Source organism: Epinephelus lanceolatus, chromosome 9 (assembly GCF_041903045.1).
Source record: "Epinephelus lanceolatus isolate andai-2023 chromosome 9, ASM4190304v1, whole genome shotgun sequence".
Lineage (NCBI taxonomy): Eukaryota > Metazoa > Chordata > Actinopteri > Perciformes > Serranidae > Epinephelus > Epinephelus lanceolatus.
The window spans coordinates 9,386,631-9,413,398 of record NC_135742.1 but is presented as its reverse complement, the minus strand read 5'-3'; the positions used below and the strand labels follow the sequence as shown (position 1 = coordinate 9,413,398).

The window sequence follows — 26,768 nt, the reverse complement described above, 5'->3', positions numbered from 1 at the left end:
TCAAAACACTTCCCATAATGCTATTCATTAATGCCAAAGTCCAACGACTGAGAGAACAAACTCTGTGGAGGAAACATGAAGATTTGGGAAATTCTCAATTCACAATGGCAATTTTCCCCCATAAATTCTAGACGATTATTACACGGCTTTGTTGAATACTCGATTGTAATTGGTCAATTATGGCATTTTATGGTCTGTTATTTCTGAGCAGCAGATTGCTGGATGGATAAAAAGCGTTGCTATGGACGCAGTTCTGATCATAGATGCTTATACCACTTTTTAACAGTCATGGGCTGACTTGGCTTGGCTTAGCTTGGCTTGGCTTGGCTTGGGCCGTCAGCTCAGCACAGCAAGGATTTGCATCTCCATCACAACAGGGCTACCTACTTGAAGGTGCGTCTTAAACTGTTGACAGCTTGTCTTGGGTGATTACATTTAAAATCAGAGTGACGATCCACGGCTAAAAGTAAAGCAGGGCAGCTAAAAGAAGTTTACCTGTTGGAGGTGAGCTGTTTGCAGAGGTGCGGTAAGAGCCTGTTGTCTGCAGCTCTTCATCAACATCTCACTGTGGCTGTTTATGCTTTCATTCTTCCTACCGTACTACTAGACCTGCCTTTACTGAAGAGAAGCTGCTAACAAATTTCTGCTGATTCAGTAATAACACATTTCATAGATTCTTCATAATAAAAGTCCTCCCGCTTGTTATGTATAAACCTTTATTGTGACGCACTAAAATAAGGAATTGTTGAGTTTTTGGGCAGCAACTTTGCACAACTAATACGGCGAAAAGTGAACATGAAACAGTAAAATAAAGCAGATATCTTAAGTAAAAACAGGACGCAGGAGAGAAACTAAACTGAGATTGAGATGGAAGCTACTAAACTACTGAGAGCTGAACACAGAGACTTCTAAAGCAACTTTCTCTCTGGTCTCCTGCAGACAGAGGGGAGGAGAGTTTCATAACACATGCTTGTTTTGGGGGGAGAAGGGAGGTTTTTGGGGGTTAGCTACGGTTGGCGAGACGTCAGCGCTACCCGCTTGAGGGCAGGCGGCTCAGCTTTTGGATCTACTCCTAAGAAGGTCCATCTCAGGTGAGGCTTGGCGCTGCATGATGCGTCTAAACTGGCAATTGAAACACAAATCGTCGAGGCATGGCTTGGCTCGCGTGGAAAAAGGGTATTAGTGGAAGGAAGCTTATCATTTTTAAACCAATACTGTGTCAAATTATTAATTAATGTCGTGAGAAGCTGTGTAATAAGCAGGATCTCCATATCGCCCAGCCTTGCTTCAGGGTGATAGAACAACTGAAGCAATCACCCCGTCCAGATTTATGTCACAGTAATTACCTGCTTGTTGCACATAAAGTTTGCATTAATAAAATAAGTTTGCAAATACACATAACACATTCAAATAAAGCTACTTCTATAGGTTGTTTGTCTCAGCACTATGTGACATTGTGTTAACATTTAGTAAACAGTTCACTGCATGGAGCTCCTTCTCTCTTTGAAATTGCATTGACTTGAGTCTAAAACACCCTAATTGCTCTCTCTCTCATGATTACAAGATGCTGCAGCCTGAGTCTGGATAACCACAACCTCTTAGCTGATTAGAAGCCTCCTTTCAAACACACAGCTGCACACAGGGTGTAGAGAGTAAACCTCACAGAAATAGCACCTATCTGTCTTCCAAATCAAAACTGTTAGTAAACTGTTCCTGAAGGCGTCGGAGCAGGAATGCAAAACATCAGAAACCTTCACACATCTTGACCTCGCCACCGCTGGCTGCTTGTTCTCAAAAGAGCTATTGTCCTTCATTCAAAAGGACACCATTGTCCAATATTCGGGCCCTAAATGAATTCACACAACTGAAGGTACTGCATCATTTCCCACTCTGCGTGTTCTCTCATGGAATAGGAATTTATGGAGCCCGTGCTCTCGCCAAGACGTATCAAGCTCCGTCCTTGTTGCATTATTCTATCTGATGAAGTAACACCAACGTGAATACTTCTGGCAGACGCAAACAAGCGATGGATCGCTGTCTCACTCATCAGGCATGCTCTTTGTCAAAAAGTCACACGGGATCCATATTTCCGAGCACCGACGATTCACACGTGCATTAAGGACAGTGACAGTCCAAGGGTAGGCAGAGGATGCCAATCTGCCGCCACATCCTGTAACATCTGCTGAATTGAGAGGGGAGGAGGGAGCTGTCAGTATCTGTCAGTGCAGACAGAGCTGAACCGGATCTGCCGAGACAGAAAATGAACACCTGGCACTGTTTATAGCTGGGACAATGGCATGCCAGACACGGAGATGAGGAAAATGCATTGAAGAGGAGGTGCCCACTGGGCTAATAATCGTTCATTTCCAGCTGTCAGCCTTGATTGCCGTGATGATTTGTCATCCGCTGGTTGGTTTGAAACACGACGTTTGATGGCTGAATAAAGAGGGCATAGACTGCACTGGACATCATGGTGATGACTGTCAGGAAATTGCCCGTAAATGCAGATGATTTGCATAAAAGCTTGACTGTTGCGAGAGCCAGCTCATGTCCATTTTAGACTTGACACGGGCAACTGACTAGACACTTTTATTTAAACTAATGGGGGAACACATTTTAACTTTCCAGTACAAGTGCTCAGATAAAGCAGTCTTTTTTCTCTTTTAGTTTTGAATGAATTCTCCGACAGAAGCTGCCAGCTTTAATCTAAGTTAAAACACTGTACAGTGCTCTTAAGGTACAGGTTTTCTTTTCATTTTATACACTTCAACTTTAGGTTCAAATCCAACACATTCTCACTCACACCTCCTCAAATATGGACATTTGATCAGTGGCCTGTCACGTCAAAACATGACGCCTTAGGCACCCTTCCTACGTCAGTTTTGGACTAAATGGCGTGTCATCTTATGCTCATTATATGCATCGTCTCTTTTCAAACTAACCTTCAGTTTCCACAGGTAATATACAGTTTCCATTCACTAAATTCATACAGTCAAAACATCATGGTTTGGTTTAAAATAACTGTTTGTAATGATATGATATAATGTCATGTGACCTACGTGATTAACATAGTGTGCTTACACTTTCTAGCACACTACATCGTTATTAAAAACTCATTGACTTTTGGTTTCACATGGGACACGTACAGCCGGCTGGTTGATAAAAGTCCAAAGTTTGTCAGACCCATTCACCTCACCTCTCGCCTAACCTCTCAGACTTTCTCACTTTTTATACTACGGTACATGCCTGAAGGGTCAACAAATGCTGCCAACCAGGGCGTCTCAAACCGCTGCTAAAGGGTGCCTCTGTGCATCAGTGTCTGACACCCACAGGCCACTGACCAAGCACTGATATTTGACAAGTTGGGAATGACACCAGGTTGTCAAAACTCACCTTGTATCTCTGCTTCCTACAGAAGCTAATGCAGTTCTGGATGGTGAGTTTGTTGGAGGTCTCGCTGCTGCCGGACAGAGTGGGCGGGTCTCCGCTGTCTTTGAAGCAGCCCAAGTTCCCAGGCACTGTAGAGAGACAAGATGAGGGTGAAAAAAAACAATCAGTTACACACAACTTGATTGGAATCGGTATCATATGCTGATTATGAGCATTTCCTGTGCAAATATAAAGGTGTTTTTCGTCATTTAGAGTTTCACATCCAGGTTTCCTCTTAGTTCCTTTGCAGGGATCACTTCCTGGTTTCTATTTTATGAAACACATCATACGCTGCAGGCCTTGAACCGCTATTATAGCTTTGTCAAAGTCTTAAAGGGAAAGAGTGCACCCAAAAATGAAAATTCAGCCATTATCTACTCACCCATATGCCGAGGGAGGCTCAGGTGAAGTTTTAGAGTCCTCACAACACTTACGGAGATCCAAGGGGAGAGGAGGTAGCAACACAACTGCACACCTAACGGCTGACGGCGACCCAGATTAAAACATCCAAGAACACAGAATTGAAACCAACTTTTTATGTCGGGGCTTCAGGACACTTGGATCACTACGGACGAGCAGTATGGAGATATTTTGTGGTTTCAATTCTGTGTTCTTGGACATTTTAATCTGGGGTGCCGTCAGCCATTAGGTGTGCAGTTGTGCTGTTACCCACTTCCCCCTCGGATCTCCATAAGTGTTGTGAGGACTCTAAAACTTCACCTGAGCCTCCCTCGGCATATGGGTGAGTAGATAATGGCTGAATTTTCATTTTTGGGTGCACTATCCCTTTAAAATCATGTTTGTGATTAACACTTTGCCTCAAAGACCCGCCCCCAAAGAACAATCTGTGATGAAATACTCAAAAAGTCTTCAGGCCTCTAGAATGTTTGAATGTTTTGGTGTGAACTGCCAACAGCCAAGCCAACAATTTGGCCTCTGAAGAAAAGAGGAAAGGAGGAGGAGGAGTTGGTGAGAGGGAAGAGGGGTGAAGGGGACATGGATGTTTGAGTCATTGCGAGAGAGAGAGAGAGAGCTGGAATCTAGAAAATGTACTTTGTCAGATGTGAGCACAAGTTGCATCAGATTAGGGGTATAACGTTTTCTACATGTGTGACTGTGTGCGTGTGGTGAGAGTTTGATGTGCCAAGAGCTGAAAAAGAAATTCTTATGTTGCACCTTTCCAGAAGGTATTTGACAAATTGCAATGTCTGGAAGGAGGCCAAGTCCAACACCTTAGGTCTACATTAAACACTGTTTCAAGTTTAACCCGTCGAGAGCACAAAAATACGGAAGCCCTGCAGGGCAAGCGAGAAACAAACTGTGGTGATCTATTCTTTAAAATCTGATCTACGTTATTTTCTTCCCTGTTTTCTGTCTGGGGTTTAAAAACAGGTAAAAGTTAAGTTTGTTATTTTATTTTTCTTCCATCTGTGAAACAGATGAGGAAAGAATTGCCAGGTTTTTTTTTTTTTCATAATCAGTCACTTTTTATCCGTGACAACAGGTGGAATGACGTTTTGGCAGGTTTATTTGTAAGTTGTGTGGATAAATTGTGTTTGTTATTGTGATACCATACCACCAGGACTAAAAGCATTCGTGTTTTTCTCCAGGTGAGTTTTAATTTCTGCTGGTGACACAATGGGTCTCATTCATAAAACATAAGCAGGACGAATCTGTGTAAAATTTCTATGCATTTCGGTATTCATCAATATGTTAGTAGCTCCGATCTTTTCGTAGGTACTATCAAAATCTACACCTGCTTCTAACGGCTCATGGTGCTTGAGTAAATAAGATATTGCACATTAATGTTGCTTGTCACAATTAGAAGGTACAGTTTTATTTCGTATTGTGCTCTGTTATGTTCACAATATGCAGATGCTTTTGAAACATGTGAGTTAAATATGACAAGAGCTTAAAAATATAACACATTTAGTTTGTCGGCATTTGGCAGATTTAAGCTTCAGATGAGGGTTATTAGAAACGTGATTCCAAAATCAGAAAATGCTGTTCTCTGAATTAATAAAATGACAAACCAACGCGCTCCTCCTCTGCAATCTTTATGCACCGCAGCCCCAAACTGCATGTCGTTTTTGTTTAATTTAATTATCAGAGACACGATGTAGGAGATGTAAACATTATTTGAAATTTACTTTTGGTTTAATAAGACTTGTGGACGTGCAAAGCAATTCGGCATCTGTCTCTGCTCACACTGGGCAGCTGTTGAACTCTAATCTGGCAGAGAGTTGGAGGGAGAGGGTGTGGTTTTATGCAACACTGTCTCACTAGTTGTTAAACTTAACAACAAGTAAGCCCGTCTGCAGCGGAGAGAAGTGACTGTGTGTGCTCGTGTATTTTTTGCATTGCAAGGTTCATGTCGAACCATTTTCATTTAATTTTTTGGATGGTTTTTACAACAGATGACACGCAGTTAACAGCCACGTTACCTCCTTCCAGGCATTTGTTTTACCTGTCCCTGTCACAGCACTAATAACAGAAGAAAATAAAATGTTTTTCTAAACCCCACTTCATCCAAAATAACTTAAATCTTGGAGCCAGAAAAGTTCTTCTGTCTCTCTTTCACTTTCTTTGCTTACTCCATGTTCGCAGGTTTACAGGATGCACCAATCCATAGTAATTATCACCTCCATATATGGCGGTCACAGGCTTTTCATGGGTGAGAATGCATGCTAATTGCTGAGGAGTGGGAGCAAGCTGCCAAGGTTTTTATGTGCAAATCTACACACAGATTTACTAACATTTCTTGAATCAGGACCCAATGTACATATATTGTGTGTTAGTAAGTTATGTAACATTACTGCCATTTATTTCTTTGGTTAGAAATGTATTTTAATCTTTGGTCCTTTTTAGAATGAAGGGCAGTGATGCCTCTTGTGGTCGAAATGAATATTACAACCACCGACAAAAACATGATCTAAGCATTTTTTTCCACCTGTTTTCAAAGATGAAAATACTAATTTAGAAAAAATTGATTTTTTCCCATATAGTGAAACGTTTTTTTTTTCCTGTCTTTTTTTCTTGCAGTTTTAAAAAGGCGCTTACAAAGAAATCCTGGCAAAACTTTTTTTTTCACCTGTTAAGTCATAAAAAAATAGTCTCGCTCACCAGACCTTTCTCAAGAAAACAAAGGTCTGGCTGGGCCGACTCTCACTTTAAGATTGGAGAAAAAAACGCCCCGGCTGCTTGTATTTCTTTCAACCAATCACAATCGTTCTGGGCGGTGCCACAGCAACGGTGCGCTTGCAAAAAAATTGCCGGGGGGAAACAGGTTTTGGTGTAACACGCCAACAAAAATATCACCTACAGGACGCGAACCATGGCCGAAAAATGGTTACATCCCCGCAAGATCAAACACCGCAAAAGTTAGTAAAGGACGTGTTGAAAATGGTTGAAAACTGCTACACAACCGGAGGTGGTAGGGCGGGACTTCAGCGGGTGGCTCGTTCCGCCCAATGAGAGGCTGATCTATGCAGCGAACTTCCGCCCACTCAGACTATAAAAAAAGGACAGAAAGCAGACTTAGAAAATGGATCACTACAACTTTTTTATCTCACTTGCCCCTCAGGGCTTCCGTACAAAAGTGAGAGTAGTGCATAAGTGAAAATTCATGCTCCAAAGTTTTCGGTTTCGGGGGTTGCTACGTGAGACCTACTTTGGTCAGGCTTTCATCCAAACAAGCAGCAACTACATACAACTTCTCTACATGTCAGTTTTACTTCTTTATGCCCTCCTGGTTTGACCGTTGTTGCAACCCATCACATCAATAAGTACTGAACATTAAAATGTTTGTTAGGTGAGACCTGGGGATGTTTGACACAAATAGGCCAACAATCGCAGATGGATCATAAACCAAACAGATGGAAGATGGATGTTGACAACTTTCAGATCATATTCGAGTCAGACGAGTAGAACCACCTCCCTTAATCCGCTGTGTATTCATCAAATACTATGCAATCTCTCTGAATCCAGCGCAGTGATTAAACACTCCAAAGCCTTTAAATTCAACGTAATAGCTCAGGAAGTGCCAACAAAGCCTCCAGCAGTCTATCTCCCACTTGTGATTTGTTTTTCACTGCGATTCAAACAGACTCACTCTTGTTTCATTTCCATTTTCTGAGGTGAAACGAATTTGACAAACAGAAGTAAATGCACAATCTGAAAGTAATTTCCCCTGCAAGTACAAAAAAAGTCACCCCAAAAACCTCCTCAGTCTAATAGGAAGTGGTGTCATCTGACCGTAGGGCACAAACACGCTCATTAGGAAAAGACAGCACAGACAAGACTGTGTCCAAAATAGCTGTCAACGTTGCTCTGAGACACAACACGGACGCAGAAATCAAAAGCATGTGACATTACAAAACACCCTTGTTCTTTATCAAGCATCTCTGATTTCCAAATTCATGCGGGTTTCCAAATGCAAGTTAACTGATGCAAAGAACCGCTTTAATACAGAGGTCAAACTGATGGATGCTTCCTGTTTCAAATTGAATTTCTTGCGGTCTTGTAAACTCGAAATGACTGAAATTTTCAGAACTGGAAATCAAATCACTAAAGGAGAGGGTCAAGTCAGGCATTTAATTCTGTACTGACTCTACAATACTGGAATCATTGAAAATTATAGTTGTTACACGTGTTAAATTTAACAACAAAAGTCAGCCCATGACAGGAGCTAACTGCATGTGTTGAGTTACTTTGCAAAGTTTAAATATAAATGCAATTTAGCAGAGAACTCAGCAGTGCAGTTTCCTCACATATTGGTGAAAGAGAGCATTCGATCATAAGTTTGATATTGCACAGCAGTTTGTCTTGTCTATTTGTGTGCTTTTGTGGCTGCTGCCAAGTCTGACAACAAGCACAGAGACTGCTGAGCGGTTCGTCCCCTGATTCTGTGTACCAGCGCTGTCCTAGAACTGAATATCTCTGGAGCTTTTCGGTTGTTGTGTGTCTTCTCAAACATTTGCATATTGAAAGCTGCTCGTCGGATGACAGCAAGTTCCACCAGTGAACAACTGGCACCCAGTTTTTGGCAGCAAGAAACAGAAAAACACTTCATCCGTTTTTACAAGCTTGTCATGATTACAGTTTGGAATATATTGGTATTCTGCAAAAGACAGAGAGAAGTATGGATTAGCATGCAACCTCAGTTTGAATTATGCATAATAACATCACTGTAGAGGGGCATCACTCAAACCCACCCTCATGAACTGAGGTAACCTCGATAAAGACCACACATGTGCATTGTTTTTGGGGTGCCAGTTGTGGCCAGTGTTAACTTTTTGGCTGGCACGAAAGCTCCCTTACATGCACACAGATGCTGCAGATTCTTTCTGTTTATGTAAGAGTGAGGCACAAAGGCTTTTGGGGGGAAAGTGTGACATGTTTTAGATTCCATGCAAATTGCTGTCCACAAGAATGTCCGCCACAGACTGGAGAAGTGAGGGGAGGGGGAGAGGGGGAAGTGAAGTGAAACAGGCTGGCAGAGAGAGGGCCGCTCCCTGCGTTTCACCCACGTTTCACCCACGTTTGCTGACCGTGAAGTGACCGGCGAAATTTTGGCTGCAGCCATGATTCGCTGCCACGCAGAACTGTGTTTGACAGATGACTCAACACTTGAAGACAAAGTCCTCAGACTCCATCGGAAGAGCAATAAATCATGTGCAATATCCCTCCTTTAGCAACAACCATGCCAAAGCTTTATAAATGGATTAACACGCATGTTTGAATCATTTAGCAACACTCCACGCTGCACACCCGCAGAATTAAGGGCTGGATTATGTGACAGGTTAAAGGCAAACATGACGGTAATAAGAATCTTCGAGGTACTTCATATTTTCAGGGTGAGACAGGGCAGTGCTGTAACAGCAGTTTCTTTTTTATCCCTGATTTAAGTATACACTGGATTAACCTCAGTGTAGTGTGCAGGAGGGGAGATGAGAAGAGAGGAGAGATAAACACCTGGTTGGGAACCAGCAACCTCCCTCCGAGCAAGGCAGGCAGGTACCACTTCAATGGAGCCTTTGAAAAACGGAGGAGAAAATGCCACTGCAGGGCTCAACAACCAGATTAAAGGCAGCAGTGCTCCTTTTTCATTTTGCTTTGACAAGAAGATTGCAGAGTACAGTCAATTTATCAGCCTTTGCCCTCTTCTCGTCCCAGGGCTGTGAAGCACTGGCTGCAGAGCAGCAGGTGGTGGGATCGTATCGCACCAGAGCACTGGAGGTTTGTGTGGAACCGAAGACGAAGAAGACTGCAGCCACTGCACTGCGCACTCCCTTCATGCAGTGTTTATCAAAAAAAGTGTCAAATTGAATGAAAACTCCTGAGCAAAGCAGTGTTCCTTAAAAACATCTGCTTTGCAGGCGCAACAAGTGCAAATATCTCCATGTACAATAAAAGAAAAAACACACAAACACATTCAACACACTTCAAAGCTGTCGGTGGAATTTAGACTTTAACGAGCCAGAGGGGAGAAATGGAGGAAACACAAGGTGCATAAATGCTCCAGTCAGCCCAGACCAGACCTCTGAAAACCTCAGGAGATCACAGCGGGTGGCGAGACTCCCACAAAGGAGGAAAAAAAAAGTTAAAAAAACAGACACAGAGAGCTAAACAAGGCTTGACTGCAACCAGAATCATCACAAACCTGGCAGCCTGCTGCCTTAGCTCGGAAAGGAGCAGCTAGTTAGTCTTCCCACAATGCAACACCGTGCAATGCAGACAGGAGGCAGCCGGCGAAACAACAAAGTTCATGGGTGTCTGTCTAGCAGGGAAAAGGAGACACCTCTGTTGACGCAGCAGACACAACAACAGCGCCGACCCAAAACACATCAGAGAGAAAGAGAAAAGAACAACACAGAGGGATATAACAAACAACATCAAACATGTACAGCAGGCTTCGGCAAGTGCACTTGGCAGGGAGCGCATGCGAGCAGGTTGACGAGCGGGGGTGTGGGGGTGGTAGGACAAACATGTAATTAAGGAAACTTAATTACAGTTATAAATTTCTATGACATCTTAAGTGCAAAAGAAAGCTAAGAAAAACATTTGAAAGACATGAAGAGCGAGAGTTAAAGAAATGTTTTTCTTTTTCTAATGGGAATCTGGGTGTCTCTCTCTCTCTCTCTTCACTGTGAACAGCCACCCTCTGCCTGCTTGCATCCACCCAGCACAGTGTGCCACATTTTTACTTAAAAGATGAGGTAAGACAGGGAGAGGGAGAGAGAATATAAAGCCTTGAGGAACAATGAACCTTTAAAGTCTCTGCTTTACAACCACAGTTATACACTGAGGGATTGCAGCAGAGAAACTAATCCTGTAATCTACAAGAGAAGCCATGATAACACTGAAAAATGTAAATACAAGAGCCTGCACCAAAAAGAAAAAAACATTTATTAAAGCTCCAAATTTAAAGGGATAGTTCAGATTTTTTGAAGTGAGGTTGTACGGGGTACTTCTCCATAGACAGTATATTACAAACAGTAGATATCAGTCGGCACGCCCTCAGTTTGGAGAAGCAGGCCGGAGTCTGACACTAAAGCTAAGCAATGTACTGATGTGAAGGGATCAGCACAAAACAAATTTCAGCCACCTAAAAAAAATCAGTATTAGTTTGAGTGTATGTTACGTTAAGAATATATTTATGTTAATGTACCATAATGTCAGACAGTGATATGCAATGGGAAAGTGAAGCTGTTTAATCGCTCTCCTCAAAACCAGACTCCATTGAGAAAAACAGTGATTTAACATCACTGAACACAAGAGCTGCTGGTCTACCGCTGCCTCCAACTATTGCTTTGTTTGTGTTATTGTGTGACTCTGGTGTTGTAAAGGGTTAGTTTGGATTCACCAAAGTCACACAATAACACAAGTTGACTAACTGAATGAGGATGCAGTAGACCAGCAGCTCCTGTGTGCAGCAAACTAAAATTACTGTTTTTCTGAACGGAGTCTGGTGGCTTTGGTGCACATCAAACCGCATCACTGTTTCGGTACAAACTCAAATGTCTCTGTATCACAGAGTGTCGAAAACTGACAGCGAACATCTTGTCAGATTCATAATCACCAGTTTCAGATAATATTTAACACTTGAGAACTTTGTCTTTTTAAATTCCTTACAGCAAGGCATTGAATAAAGCATTCATTTGGTATCACATCACATGTACTGTATCGACACTAGTATCAGAAAACATCTACCTATAGCAAAACTCGGTAACACTTTACTTGAAGGTATCTACATAAGAGTGACATGACACTGTCATAGCTATGACATGACATGGTCATGAACCTGTCATGAACATTATGAACATGCCATAAACGTTTATGACTGCTGTCATTAAGTGTCATTCGGTTTTTGTAATGACAAGTTGACATTGTTTGGATTGTCTTGATTATGACAAGTTGGCATTAATCAAAGTGACATTACCAGAAGTTGTCTATGTCATGACAAGTTGACATTAAATTTGTTTGGGATGTCCTTATTATGACAAGTTGACATTAATCAAAGTGACATTACCAGAAGTTGTCTATGTCATGACAAGTTGACATTAAATTTGTTTGGGATGTCCTTATTATGACAACTTGACATTAACCAGGATGACATTACCAGAAGATGTCTATGTCATGACAATTTGACATCAAATTTGTTTGGGTTGTCTTGATTATGACAAGTTGACATTAATTAAAGTGACATTAACAGAAGTTGTCTTTGTCATAACAACTTGACATTAAATTTGTTTGGGGTGTCCTTATTATGACAACTTGACATTAACAAGAAATGCACCTCTTTTTGTGCTTATAACAAGTTGACATAATGATTGATAAAGACATCTTCTGGTAATGTCATCCTGGTTAATGTCATGTTGTCATAATAAGGACATCCCAAACAAATTTAATGTCAACTTGTCATGACAAAGACAACTTCTGGTAATGTCACTTTGATTAATGTCAACTTGTCATAATCAAGACAACCCAAACAATGTCAGCTTGTCATTACAAAAACCGAATGACACTTAATGACAGCAGTCATAAACATTTATGGCATTTACATAATGTTTATGACAAGTTCATGACAGTGTCATGTCATAGTTATGACAGTGTCATGCCACCCTTATGTAGATACCTTCAAGTAAAGTGTTACCCAAAACTCTTTCCAAAATTAAAGCTGAAATAAGTATATTATCATCCACATGTTTTTAATGTTTTAATATGAAAGATTAAATTGAACAAAGTCAGGACAAGGGATGGTCATTTTTTTGTTTTGGCTCTCCTGTGTTCGTCACTCTATCCCATCTGGCTCTCACTCTGTAGCCATTATTAACAGTTTTTACTGTTTGGATATTTCTGATGAATCGCCACTACTCGCTGAGCCAATCAACATAAACAATTAAACAATGCACACATGGGTGGCCTATTAGGCTGCACTGAGCAAACTACACAAGCTTCCATAATCGTCTTCTCCCCTCACTGACATACATCTGAATGAATTCATATTCCTTATCTGGGCTGGTAGAAACGATTCCTGTCAGGTGATGTTGTTTTATTGAGATGCTTATTTGTTCTATAAATGAGAAAACACTGACTGGGCTGTAAGTTACCGTCTAATGAATTCTGGACGTGGGCGCATGAAAGGTCAGTTTAAAGGGGCTGGCTGATAGAGCCCACGCAGATCATACAAGATATCGCCACTGTGGCTTCACTGTGTCGCTGAAGGTGTGGGTTTTCTTTAATGAATGATTACAGTCATGATGACGCAGAATAACTTTTCCATTGCATTCCCAATTTCTTGTCTTTTTTGTACATTAAATTATTTTACATTTTAGTGATGTTTGCTGATTTGTTTCTTTTTATATGCGCTGATCCATTTCATATAGAATCCCAATGATAATTGAGTAGCCGACTGACATTTAAATGAATTGCCACTTATTTTGAAAGTTGATTGTTGCCTCACATTTGCTGTATTAGCGTCTCAAAGTCTGGATTGCTTCTAAAAAGTCAGAATTCGATGTTTTTCTTTGTCATATATTACTGTAAACTGAACACCTTTGGGTTTTGGGCTGATGGTCGAATACAAAAAAGCTATCAACATAGATCATTTTGGACCCTGGGAAATTTTAAGAGCCCCCCCCCCCCCCCGATTTTCTGACATCTTATTGACAAAACTGTCAACTGAGAATTATGGGTGTTAGATACATCAGTCTGGATCGATGCATCTGGATGTCACTGAAATCGTTATCTTCCTCACCAGCTTTTATGTCACACTTGATGAAATTTCTTATTTCATGTTGAACCTTTTGGCAAGTTTCCTCTATTGGTTATTCATATCTACTTATACATGTCTCAAACTTACGAGGCAAAGCTGAGGAAAACATATTTTCATTCTTCATCCTCCTGCAGAGAGTCACACATCAATCCCAAAGTGCTGCGACAATGTCTCGCCCTCTTCTTCTTGGAGTCTTCACATATATCCAGCATCACATGCTTTGTCTTCTGATGGTGTGAATGCATAAACATGGAAAGGTTTTTTCTTTTATGCCTAAAGCTTTTTGTAGACAAAGATTTCTTTCATAGTATATTTCATGTTTTTCTCACATAGAGTTTGACATCTCAGAGATTTAGTTTTGATGTCGCTTGTGTGTAAATATACAGCAAAGCCCCTTTTCCACTGCGCAAAAAACACCCGCTAACATCTGGCTTTTTCATTCAATGGAAAAGGTTAGTCACTAGTCACTAGTCAAAGGTGTTTATTGGCTCCGATTGGTAGTGATGAAAATACAACAACCTTTGCCGAGATGTGTTTTCTTCCTGTTAATGTGTAGCACACGTTTACAGTGAAACAGACTTCAACACAACACTGGAGAACAGGTTAGTAAACAGCAGAAAGCAGCATTGAGGCCATTGAAATATCTGTTAGACTTCTTACTCAGTTTCCCTCAAACTCTGTGCCAAGTAATTTGGAACAATGTTGGAGCACGGCTTGGACAGAGACGGATGGTATTTTGTGGCGACTTGTCATTGTATCTCACCGGTGTTGTGCTGAAGTCTGTTTCCCTGTTGATATGCATTTCCCCCCAACTTAACCTTCACCAAAACCCTCAGCCCTGACCCTGTCCACCAAGGGAGATGCTGCACATTAAGAGGAAGGAAACACTATTCGGTGGGGGAACACATTTTGATACAACACTGGCGTGACGTTGAATTTGACACGCTAGAAAATTAAAAAACAAAAACAAAAGAATCTGAAAGACGTACTCGTGTGCTGTTGAGCCGTGTACACAGCTCCAGTCTACTGTCAGTGGGAAAGAAGCCTATCGCCTATTTTTAGCGGGTTTTCCTGTTTAAAAAACCCACATACACACATTAATTTTGGAGGAAAAAGGGTGTAAATTGCATCTAGATACTATGGAATCTCTGCTAAGTATCTCTGGTAGAAGCACGAGAGAAACCAAACCAACCAAAAGTTTTTAAGGAATAAATGGATAAACCTTCAGATTCACTGCGGCCAAAATCATCCTTTAAGCAGCACCACTGCTTCATTAACATCCAATTACACTGTAACCAGAGACATTAGTCATTAAAAGTCATTAGTGCTTCCACATTAGAGAAGGACTGTTAAAGCCGTGAGGTCAAAAGAGAAGCAGGATTTTATAAGCACATTCCTCAAGTGCTAAAAGCCTTGATGCGAGTAATTTAAAACACAGGTATGTTGAAGCCTTGGAAACACTCCCACCAAGCCATTAATGCACCGCCAGCAGGTTAACAATTCAGATGCACGCGCACACACAAACACGCGCACACCACTTGGAACATGCGCTGCCTTCCCAGGAATGATAAGTGCAACAAAGCAAGGAAACAACACTTATCACAGTCGGTGTTTATGTGAATTTTTTCCCCCCACTTCCATCACGTTCTGTCTCTCTGCCTTTATTCCTCGCTCCATCTCCCTTTCATTGTGTCTCAGCTCCATTTATTACCCCTTTTGTAGTACAGTATATTCAATACATAAACAAATACAGCTGCTGCGTTTCATCTAGCCTGTGATTAGTCTTGTCGACTGCACCGCGAAAGCACAAGAGAAACAGAGAAATATGCCACGAACTCCCTCCGGAGGAGCATTTCTGGAAACTCAGTATTGTTTGTGAGGAGGTGGGAGTTGCTGTTATGTGTTTCTGTTGGGGTTTATGCTTTGCTTTGCCGTGAAGATCATAAATTATCCAGCCTGTAAATGGGAACAGTTTACAGTCAGACAATAAGGGACTTATTATTGGATGGAATGAGAGAAGTATTTGTATTCAACAGACTGACTTTGCAAGTGGGATGTTCAAATCACGCTGGGTCGTGAGTGTGTGTGAGAGATAGAGAGGGCCTCTACTGTATGTTGTATACCACGTGCATGTTTACTGTATCTGTATGTCCTCTTTTATCCCATTTAAAGATTTCTGTGCGTGTGTGTGGTGGAGGCTGTGTTACAACAAGATTGAGATGGAGGAGATCAATGCCCCAGCCCGGGGCCCTGGGAGAGTGACTAACCATCTAATTAGAGGGAAGAGGGAAGAGCCGGAGCCTTAAATGAATAATTAGTGCCTCCTCAGAGACCGGGCCGAACAATGCGGGGACGAGATGAAAAATGGCCGCCACACTGCATCACTCTGCCTGCGCCGACAAACCAAATAGTCTGTGTCCCGAGGAGTCCCAGGGGACTTGATATCGGGGCGACTGAGAGATGAAAAGATAAGCAAACACTTTGTGACCACCTCAGGCGCTGGATACGTGCAGCTGTGCACTTCCATTTATCATCATTCACTCATAAAGAGATCGACTTCTTGTTTGCGTACTGTCGCAGGTTGTCCTGGTTATCTGGATGTCAGTGATGGCGGTAAAGTCCCAAGCAACATGCAAACACAGTCTGCCAAATATAGAAAATGTGTCACGACTGACAAAGCAGCTTGAAAATACCCTCACATGTGACATGTTTACTAATCACTGCGAACCAGAGAAAAACTTACATTCAAATCTTTTTTGTTTTGGAATTCAAATTAGGAGATGTAACAAACACACAGCTTTCATTTGATCATTCAAATGCAAGTTGCACAATATAAATCACAAAGTAAAAGTGCATCATTATTACATCATTCATCTGGGACAACTGGCATGAAAACTGCTTTGCAGATGTTACCACAAAGGACACTGAGACACAACAGTGGAAAGTGAGGGGGAAAAAAATCATTGTTCCAGACGTTGTTTGAAACGATGGTGAGTGTAGGTAACACGTGACCAGCTGCTGAAAACACTAGCACTGGCAGTGAGCACCAGAACAGCATGCTGGTTGTTTTCTTACAGCCTAATTAGCCCTCAAACTAAACATGTAACTTTTTGTTCCTAGGAAAGGGCAGGAGAAAAAGGTATGTGATCATTAATCAAAGGGCCTTATTAGAAGGTAGAGTATTGAAGTGCACTGTAAATTACATTTACAAATCCTCCCATTATATTATTACAAACTGCATCTTGGGTAAACAGTTGACATTTTGGTTTAAATGTCAAGTGAGTAGAATTTAGTGGAATCTAGCAATGAAGTTGCAAAACTGGAACTCCTCCCATGTGCTAAGCACGTGGGAAAACTATGATGGCGGCATGAAAACATGAAAACACAAATGGTCCTATCTAGAAACAGTGTTTGGTTTGTCCCTTCTGGATTACTGTAGAAACAACATGGCGGACTCCGTGTGTAGATAAACACAACACCTCGCATTTTGAAATGATAATAAACTAATGAAAACATAGTTATGAATATTATCTATGCCCCTAAATGTTACACACTGGACCTTGAAGGTTGCACAAGAAAAAAATGAATGGCAGTTTAACCAGCAGATATTGATGTTCATTCTTTTATTTTCCATAACCACGCTGGAGCCTATCCCAGCTGACATTGGGTGAGAGGCGGGGTTCACCCTGGACAGGTCGCCAGACTATCACAGGGCTGACACATAGAGACAGACAACCATTCACACTCACATTCACACCTACGAACAATTTAGAGTCACCAATTAACCTGCATGTCTTTGGACTGTGGGAGGAAGCCGGAGCACCCACGCTGACACGGGGAGAACATGCAAACTCCACACAAAAGGGCTCCCCCACCCCGGGGTTTGAACCAGGAACCCTCCTGCTGAAGGTGACAATGCTAACCACTGCACCACCGTGCCACAGACATTAATATTTCTTGTGTCTTTCGTGGAAATTTGGGCCTGCACGCTGCACTCGTCAGGAAGACACCAAAAATGACTCTCTACTTTAAACCATTAACATCCGATGTGCCTTTCTTAGAACTCTGCAGACAGTTTGCAAGAGAACTTTTCAAGTGCTATGATCAAGAGGATGAAGTCTAATGATTCTGGTGACTTTTGAATGGATTGTCGTGAAATTTGGTACACACATCCAACCTCCCCACTCAGGATGAGCTGAAAAATTGTGTATCCCAGACTTTTCATCTAGCTCAGCTGTACTTGTGTTTAGTCATTATTAGCAAATATTAGCATGCTAAACTCAGATTGTGAATATTTTTAACATTGTTACAGCTGAACATGAGCATGTTAGCATTGTCACTGTGAGCATGCTAACATGCTGGTGTTAGCATTTAGCTCAAAACACAGCTCAGTACAGTCTCACAGCTGGTAGCATTGCTGTAGAGTTGTGTTATCGCTGTCTCACCTTTCACAATTAAAAATCACATTAATTATGCAAGAACACTTTGCTCACATTAGGCTGAAAACAAAACTTACACTAGCTGAACAATATCCAAAAATAACATTACATTTATTGAACCTGTGCAGAGCCAGGCGGGTCTACATTTGGCTGTGAGCCCTCCTTCCTCAAAGCTTAATTGGTTGACCCGCTATTCATCTCCTCCTCTTTCCCAAGACAAGCACTAAACAATGGCCATCTACTTGTACTCATTAGCAAACATTCTACACAACCGGCTCGCCTCGTAATCAATACCTTTAATTCCCTAATGGCCCAGGCTGATTTAACCCAAGCCATGCTGAGAGGAGGAAGGAGCCAGAGGGAGAGAGGCTGAGAGATTAAATCTACCTGATGTCCTGCGGCTCGTTTTTGCAAAAGTCTCTACTCTCTAGTTTCTGTCTGAGAGTTTTCTCACATCACTGCAGGCAGGTATTTCCCCCGAGGGGAGGAGTGGGTGGAGCTGTGACAAGGTCAGAGGTCAGAGGAAGATAACAATGAGCTGGTTCAAAGCTCCCAAACTAGGACAGGCCTAATGCAGGTGAAAGGGGACACGTCAAACTGACAGACATCTGCGCCACAAACCATCCAAAATTAGCACCTGTCACGCACCAAATCCTGCTAAAATGTGAATGATCTTTATTTTTTATTTCAAATGAATCACAGGCTCCAGAATCGCTGCTCTAAATCTGTAGTGCATAAACATCTCTCCTGTGTCTCCAGTGTGTGAATGGTTAACAAGTCTAATGGTACGTAACGTTTAGTCAAAAACTTCCATTGTGTGAGTGTGCAGGTTTTAAATTAAACCTCTAAATCTACTCACACAGCACCTGTGGTAATTCTATACATAAAATAGCTCTTAAAAGAGGGAGGTTGGCATATTTCTATGAAAAATGCATAATAATTAATTTGGTTGGTCGGAAATAATCTCACCAGGTAATTCTTTAATTTACAAGCCCGGGGCAGTGAGACCAAAAAGATCATTTTGGATACTGGTTGCATTCAGGTGCACACACATATTTTCTATTAACTACATTCATTAGCTTTTATGAATGCAGCTCTTTTACAGGGAGGCACATGATAATCTTTTTTGGTCCTAGTGAATCATCTATTATAAATCTGTCTTTGAGTTTTAAGAAAGCAGAACTTATTTTTCAACCATTCTAAAATGTGTGGGGAAAAAATAAAGACAACAGCACGATCTCCTATAGCTCAGATTTGCAACACGACCTTACCTAACCCTTAATCCTCATAATTTTAACCTGCAGCAGTCAAACAATGGAATGGCCAAAATGAGCTCACTTCACAAAAATGTCCTCACTTTGAAGGCCTCAATCTCTGACCGTTTTTTACCCCGTCAAATGTACCAGAACAAACATACATACCCAGAAACACACAGACACACACACACACACACACACACACACCCCCTTCTCCGCTCAGTGATGCCTGAACCTGCCTCAGTTGCCTCAGTGTGCTGGTTGGGAGGCTTGGTTGTGGTGAAAGCTGGTACAAGACCACCTAGGAAAAATATTCCGCCTCTGAAAACAATGACAGAGAGCGAGATAAATACTGTAATAACAGAACCTGAAAGCATCCCTGGTTCAGGCAACCACAACAGCCACGAGGCAGGGCTGTGGTGCTTCAGTCTGGGCTCGGTTTCCAGACCACATGTCCGACATGTTCGGCTCGTCTCGGCCTCTTGCTTATTTTGACTTGCACTTGTTCTTGTGTCAGGCCCTCATTCAGCCGTTTGACTTTTCCTACCTATAATAAAGTCTTCAAAGATTAATATTTAGATCACGATTATTCAACAGGATTTCTCACTGACCAAAGGTTGGACACCACAGGGCCTACCTCTGCTTGTGCATGACGGCTACCTTGCTGAGCTGCTGCAGTCCGCACACCTGTAGTGTTCATACAGACAATGTTGCTGATGCGTCCCTCTGCCAGCCCTGTATTTGTATACTGAGTTTGCCTTTTAGAGCTGTGCAAGTCTCTGCATTTCCCACAACATGGTCCTGCAAATATTTTCCAATAAAAGCCTTGTGTTAACAAATGAAGAGATTCTGTCCACAGAAATGCCAGAGGGCTTTTAAACTAAAATGTAAACAGGAAGCGTTGGCGTGAGATTGAGCTCTTAAGGGGCAAGTTTGGACTTTTGAGAACACCGCTGTAAAGGAAAGGGGTGTGCCGGATTAATAACACAAGACAAAATGAGAGGATGATTGCGAAATGAAACGTGGCAAAATAATGGTTTTATCTAAATTATCTAGTTTACATAATCTTTGGAAGCTGAAATCATAACTGAAAAATGATATCTGGTTTAACACCCATCCCTAACCACAGCACTGCAATTTAAGGAATAACACCTGTTTGTATTTGACAATAAGTGTATCCATTGGTTGGATGCACCTCGCTGGTGCAGAGACACCACCTTTAAGAGGGTAATGCCTACAGCCATTTTGGTTTTGACTTGACTGGTATTGCTGTTCTGTCTGGTCTTGACACCTCTTGGACCCGTTCTTGTCTCCAGCTCCACCAGGCCTGACCCTGGAACTGATCTGGGGTCTCATTTATAAAACAGTGCATAGGATCCATACTAAAAGCCAAAATTGCCGTGCACCAAAAAATATTCGACAGTTTCTACAATCAGGCTTCCACCTCCCCATCTGTGTCGCAAATTTCCAGTTTCCAAAATGTTTGTAAGCATGGGTCAAAGTTTCTGCCATCATGTCTGTTTTTATAGATCACAACTTTTGTGTGGGAAGTGGTGCCTGGTGTTGCCCGGTGCACAAACAAAACCAAATATTCAGTTGAAAGACAACAATTCTGAGTCATTTATCAAGACTAAATGCCAAGAATTTTAATCACTCTGGACATAACTTTGGGTTCTGAAACTTGTTATAGACAATTTTACGGTCATTTTTCGGGTTTAGAAACTAAATTTTTAAGCGACAGCACTTAAAGGAAATGGCCACTTTAGAATGAAAATACAGACAGCACTTACTGACCCTCATGCCGACAAGAAGTCCAGTGTCGTTTTTTAATCCACAAAACTCGTTCGGGGTATCGGAGGATAACAGCTAGCCGGAACAACAGCTACACTTGAAGTACATGGAACCCATGTTTTGAAAATGTAATAAAACTCCGCTAACGCATTTCAAAAACATCAGAACGGCTCGTCCATCGTAATCCAAGTGTCCTGAAGCTGCGGCATGCAAAAATGACTTGAAAAGATGTAATTTACTCCACTTTTATAGCATCATTTCTCACCATGGACAGTTAGCCTGCCCTGCAGGAGTGCTGTGTTTACATGGCAACTCGTGTGAGACTCGAGAACTAGCACAACCAAAAGACTTCAGCTAGTCTCGCATGAATTGCCATGTAAACACAGCACGTTTGCAGGGCAGGCCAACTGACCACAGAGAGAAATGATGCTCTTTTCAAGTCAATTTTTGCATGCCGCTGCGTTTTTGAAATGCATTAGTGGAGTTTTATAACATTTTCAAAATGTGGGTTCCATGCACTTCAAGTGTAGCTGTTATTCCGGCTAGCTGTTATCCTCCGATACCCCGAACGAGTTTTGTGGATTAAAAAACGACACTGGACTTCTTGTCGGCATGAGGGTCAGTAAGTACTGTCTGTATTTTCATTCTAAAGTGCCCATTTCCTTTAAGATAAAGTATAGCTGAGGTTGATGGGAATATGTTTCCTTTGTCGGGTTATAACATTAGACATAGCCACATTTTGACCGAGATGTTGGCGCTACATAAAGTTAGATGAAGATAACTAATCATCTCGAGGGAAACAAACCACCTCTAAGCACTACATCCAAAAATTGTCAAGATATTTCACTCAACCAAAAATATCAACTTGCTGGTGGCGCTGCAAAACTTTAGTGTTTCTCTGCTGTCATTAGGGAGCATCCTCTGGGCAACATGAATGCCATACAAACTTCTTTGCCAATCCATCTGTAGATATTGTGAAATCTCACTGGGTAAGTGTCAGCTTTGACCTGGTGGTGGAGCTAAAGAAAAGGTCAGGAGATCACCAAAGTCATTAGGATTCCTCCTGTGGGGACCATGAACGTTTGCACCAAATTTCATGGCAATCCATCCAAGAACTGACATTTCACCACACATCAAACATATAAACCTCACGGTGCTGGTGGAGAAGAGTCAAGGGATCTTCAAAGTCAATAGCCCTTGAGACAGTGATTCCACATTGCTATCATATGGAAAATCTGCCATTACGCAGGCTTTGTTTTTTTACACTGAGCCAAAAATGGCATGCCGCGGATTGATGAAGCAAACAAGGCGTGACGTGTAACACAACAGCTTTGGCGTCTAGTGTGGTGACCCACTACCTCTGTTGCTGGTTTAACTGCAGAACAACCATGCCTTCCCATTCTGTGTTTGTTTGTTTTATACAGAGCAGCAAGGTGGAATAAAGGTGCAACATTTTCACCATGAACAGGCTCTATAAAGGGGCGAGAACTGATCATTGCCATCACCAACATGGCATTTCATAAAGCTGTAAATTTAACAGCTTGTGTTTAAGTGAAGAAAATGGACATTCACAGCAATCAAGGTGGAGTGAATTTGAAATATAAAGACTTGTGTGAACCCTTGTAACCCCCTGACCCTCAAACTGCTCAGTTTCATCCAAAAATGTTGCACATGAACAACTTGGACACAGATATCTGGTTGTATTCATTCAAGATAATCTATTCTACTTAGGTGTCCCACAACTTCAAAGTGCCATTTAGCGACTTCATAAATCACTCCTAATGAAGGCAATATCTCATCACTGCATATTTTCCTCAGCGCTCGGTGATAAAACCTTGAGCCAAACACATAACTACTTTGTGTTAATGTCTTCAAGGTGTGGCTGGTTAGCTTGCCAGATGGATGTGGTGCCTCTGCTATTGAGACTATTGTGCCACGGTGACAGACAAGGTTAATCAGACGTTCCCTACAGTGTTCAAATAGAAGAACGGCCTACTGGAAGTGAGGTATTCAAGTCATACATCAAGTATTTTAAAACTGAAGGTGCGGACACACTGACAGCACTATAAGAGAGGAACATCTTTAAATATCACAAAGTGGCTTACGGGAATTCTGGCATACAGATAATGAGACTCATTACCCAACACAGCAGGTATTGTCAGCCACAATAACGATGTGTAAACATATGGCACCACACTCTTTTAATAGAAAATGTTTATTTTTTCCATCCTTTTAACAGGCCCTGTGTTTATTGTGTCTAAATAATTTTGTTATTGACTGATATAATGTACAGTGAGTTTTGAAAGCCAGAAATATCAACATTTTGTCAGGTAAATGGTAAAAGAGAACTCTGAGATGTTCTTTTGTGGATCTTGCTGAGTGCTGCTTTAAAGCCATAAAAAATGATGTTGAAAAAGTTGCTAAATTTGATTCCTGCAGGATAAAAATGCCTTTATCACCCACTGTTATTACTGGGTTTTACTTAACAATTCTTTTTATTATCCTCCACATAAAATATATATTCCAAATTAGCATTTTCCTAAAAGGCATTGTGTCATTAGGGGGAAGCCTCACAGCTGCTGCAAGTCTCTTTTCTGCAGAAAAACACGGTGGAACAACAAGTTTTTCTTGGTTATACAGTACGCTGTTGAGAGATGAGCTCCCCCCGCACAGATCAAAGCGTCTTTGTCTTGGCAAACGCTCAAGGACTTCACCCTGACAGTTTCACTCTGTGTCAATCAGATTCAGCTGGGGCAAATCGTGAAGCAAATGCATGTCAGCTTAAAGGAGCCACACCAAAACAAAATGTCCTTCCAGTGTGGAACACGCTGAAAAAGGAACAAGAAACCAGCGCGTTGCCATCGGTCAAGTCGACAGTTATTTTGACATCTGTGGGTGTCACAGCAGTGAGACATACAGTACAGCTATGCTTGGAATTTGTAACTTAAGATGTTTTTAAACATCTTTTAACTGGATTTTCTTTAAAATCTCAGCAACAAATCATTTGCAATTGTGTTAATCAACGGATAGTTTATCACAAGTACTTTCAAAGTGAGCTACTTTAAGAGGAATTGGCCTCAAAACAAGTAACCACAGAACTGAATTTCGAGACCTCCTGGGAACCATCTGACTTCTGAACTTGTGTAACACTAAAAACTCAGCTCAACTAAAAGTCCCTCAATTATGAATTGAGCTGTCAGCTCTAGTTTTTATCTGCTAAACCTACTGGTTTGTAGAAGCAGAGTACTGATTTTCCCCACAGTGACCCCAATGAAGGCTGCAAGCTGGAAGGCATTGGTCTAACTGTAACAGGGTCAATTATACAGCAGTAATATGAGTGAAAAGTCAAATGTACATCTTTAATGTTGAGTATTATAACTCTCAACACTTATAACAAAATTTGGTCCAGTTGTTATACCTGACATACTTAGAGCTCCAGTTTTTGTACCCCTATGTTCACCTTTGGGAGCGTCCCACCTATAAAGGAGTGTCTCCCGCCTTGCCTCCTCCCTTCTGTGTCTTAGTGCTGTTAAGCTATGTTCATAAATTCATTTTATGCCAACATAATCTTGTGTCGCTTAATTTTAGTAGGGGCTGGAGTTTGTATGGCTGTGTATAACGGAGGATTTTGTTTATGCCACTTGCTGTCAGTCAGGAGAGGAATAAACAGAGATCGCCTCCGAAGAAATCCACAGTCTGGGCCTCTTTATATCTACACAATGCAGACATCACTAGAATCCACCGGTTACATAACAATCAAGTGTTGCTGGAGTTTTACCCCTTCAGACCTACTGGTTTGGCCAAAGGCTCCAAATCCTCACACTCTGCTCAGTCAGACAACATTAAGCCCTGTCTGGTCTAAACACTGAGGCTGGATGTAGATAAATCAGTATTAATCTGACCCACAGTAAAGAGAAAACTGAATTATACCATTAATAAAAGTGTGAAAAACAATTTCCCTTTTGATATAGTTTAAATTAATTAGTTAAATATAATAAAACTGTTAGTGTTTAGTCTGCAACACAGGAACTAGACCTTAATAAATGATAAGACTCGAGACGAGGTTACGCTTTGCTGAACATTTAGTGGCCTGCATGGGAATGAGAAAGGCTTCGAAACCAGACACACTGTGGAAATGTCAATTTGTACAGTAGTCGATGTGCCTTGACAGCGCGCCTTTTTGAAATGTTTACATAATTCCACCACATGATAACCGCTGCCATGAGGGATTACTAGGATCAACAAAAGTCGTGACCTACACTATAATCCACCCTGTCAGACTATGTGTTTCTGGCCTCATGTGACCCGCCTGGCAGTGCACACTCCAGCAGGGTGTGTCACCCTCACCAGGGTGGCATGACCCTAGATGACAGGGAACCCAGCTGGATAACAGGCCGACCGTTGGCAGGCTCCAGGTGCCTCGGCGAGCTGGCCACCAACTACCAACCACGCGACATCAAACGTAAGCAAAAAAGTAGACAAAACGAAAGGCGCAGACAAAACAAGAGCCAGACTAAATGAAAATAAAGACCACTGTTGCCCTTTCCCTGGCACACCACTGTGTTTTTCAGCCTTTTGTTGCCAGCCGCAGACTGAGAACACTGACACTGAGAGAGCATCAGCCTTCTCTCACTTGGCAGCTGAAGCTTTCAAACGCAGCAGATTGAGAACAGGCACCGCCAGAAGGTGAGGCACCACGTGGCGATTGTGGTTTCACAATAGATGAGACAGAGCATTTGTGTCTGAAAGCTCCCTGGTATCCCTGCAGGGAGAAACTGTCTCCACTGAGCAGGCATGTTTTCATGACACTGGATGCCTGTCTCACAGCAAACCTCATCTCCCTTTCTTACATTACAGAGCTCTGGATAACTTTAAATACCCAAACAGAAAGAAGAACGTTCATGTAAGACAGCATTTGATACGGGCGAAGCTCTCAGCCGTTAGAAATGGGCCACATGTCGCAAGGATGGGTTACACGCTGCACAGTACTGGATCCTAGACAAAAACAAGGCTGAACCAGCACATGGCAAACCCATCTGGAACAAAAGCTGGCCTAATTTCACCAAAGATAAGGGACAAGCCCGGCTCCGCACGGAGGCAGTGCGGGCTGCTCTCCTCTTTCCTCCCAAACCACAAAGGTTCGGGATATCGGCCTAGAAAAATGGAGCTAAATGGACAGTTGTTTGAAATAGGTCAGTCACAAGTCTAATGGGATACACACGAGCTCCTATACAAATAAACACGCAAGCTATTCAAACAGCAGGCTTTAGTCAAGCATGCTGCTCAGTCAGGATAATGGTGGGATAGCTGGAGGGGCTGGGAGGGTCTAGAGGCCTGGTGGTACCTACTGCAGTGACACGTCACAGCATCTCTAAACCTCAGCTCTGCACCTGCACTGTCTGAGCACCACTGTCCACCAGGTTACCGCGAGTTCAAACAGATGCTGCATTTTATCTTTCAGGCTTTGAGACCAGGCGTAATTTCTACGTAAAATATTTAAGAATGCAAGGGTCAGGTGTATGCAGGACAGAAGGTGATAAAATAAAATAAAAATAAATGACTCAATAAAGAAATTAA

The 26,768-nt window shown here is 41.9% G+C and overlaps 1 protein-coding gene across 2 annotated transcripts in view; it reads right to left on the bottom strand.

Annotated features, from left to right (window-relative positions):
* Positions 1 to 26,768, bottom strand: part of kremen1 (kringle containing transmembrane protein 1) — a 92,340-nt gene that overhangs the window by 20,060 nt on the left and 45,512 nt on the right. For both annotated transcript variants that reach the window (XM_078170524.1, XM_078170525.1), the window contains exon 4: positions 3,394 to 3,518. In XM_078170524.1, the coding sequence (XP_078026650.1) occupies positions 3,394 to 3,518 (125 nt within the window). The remainder of the gene's footprint in view (positions 1 to 3,393; positions 3,519 to 26,768) is intronic.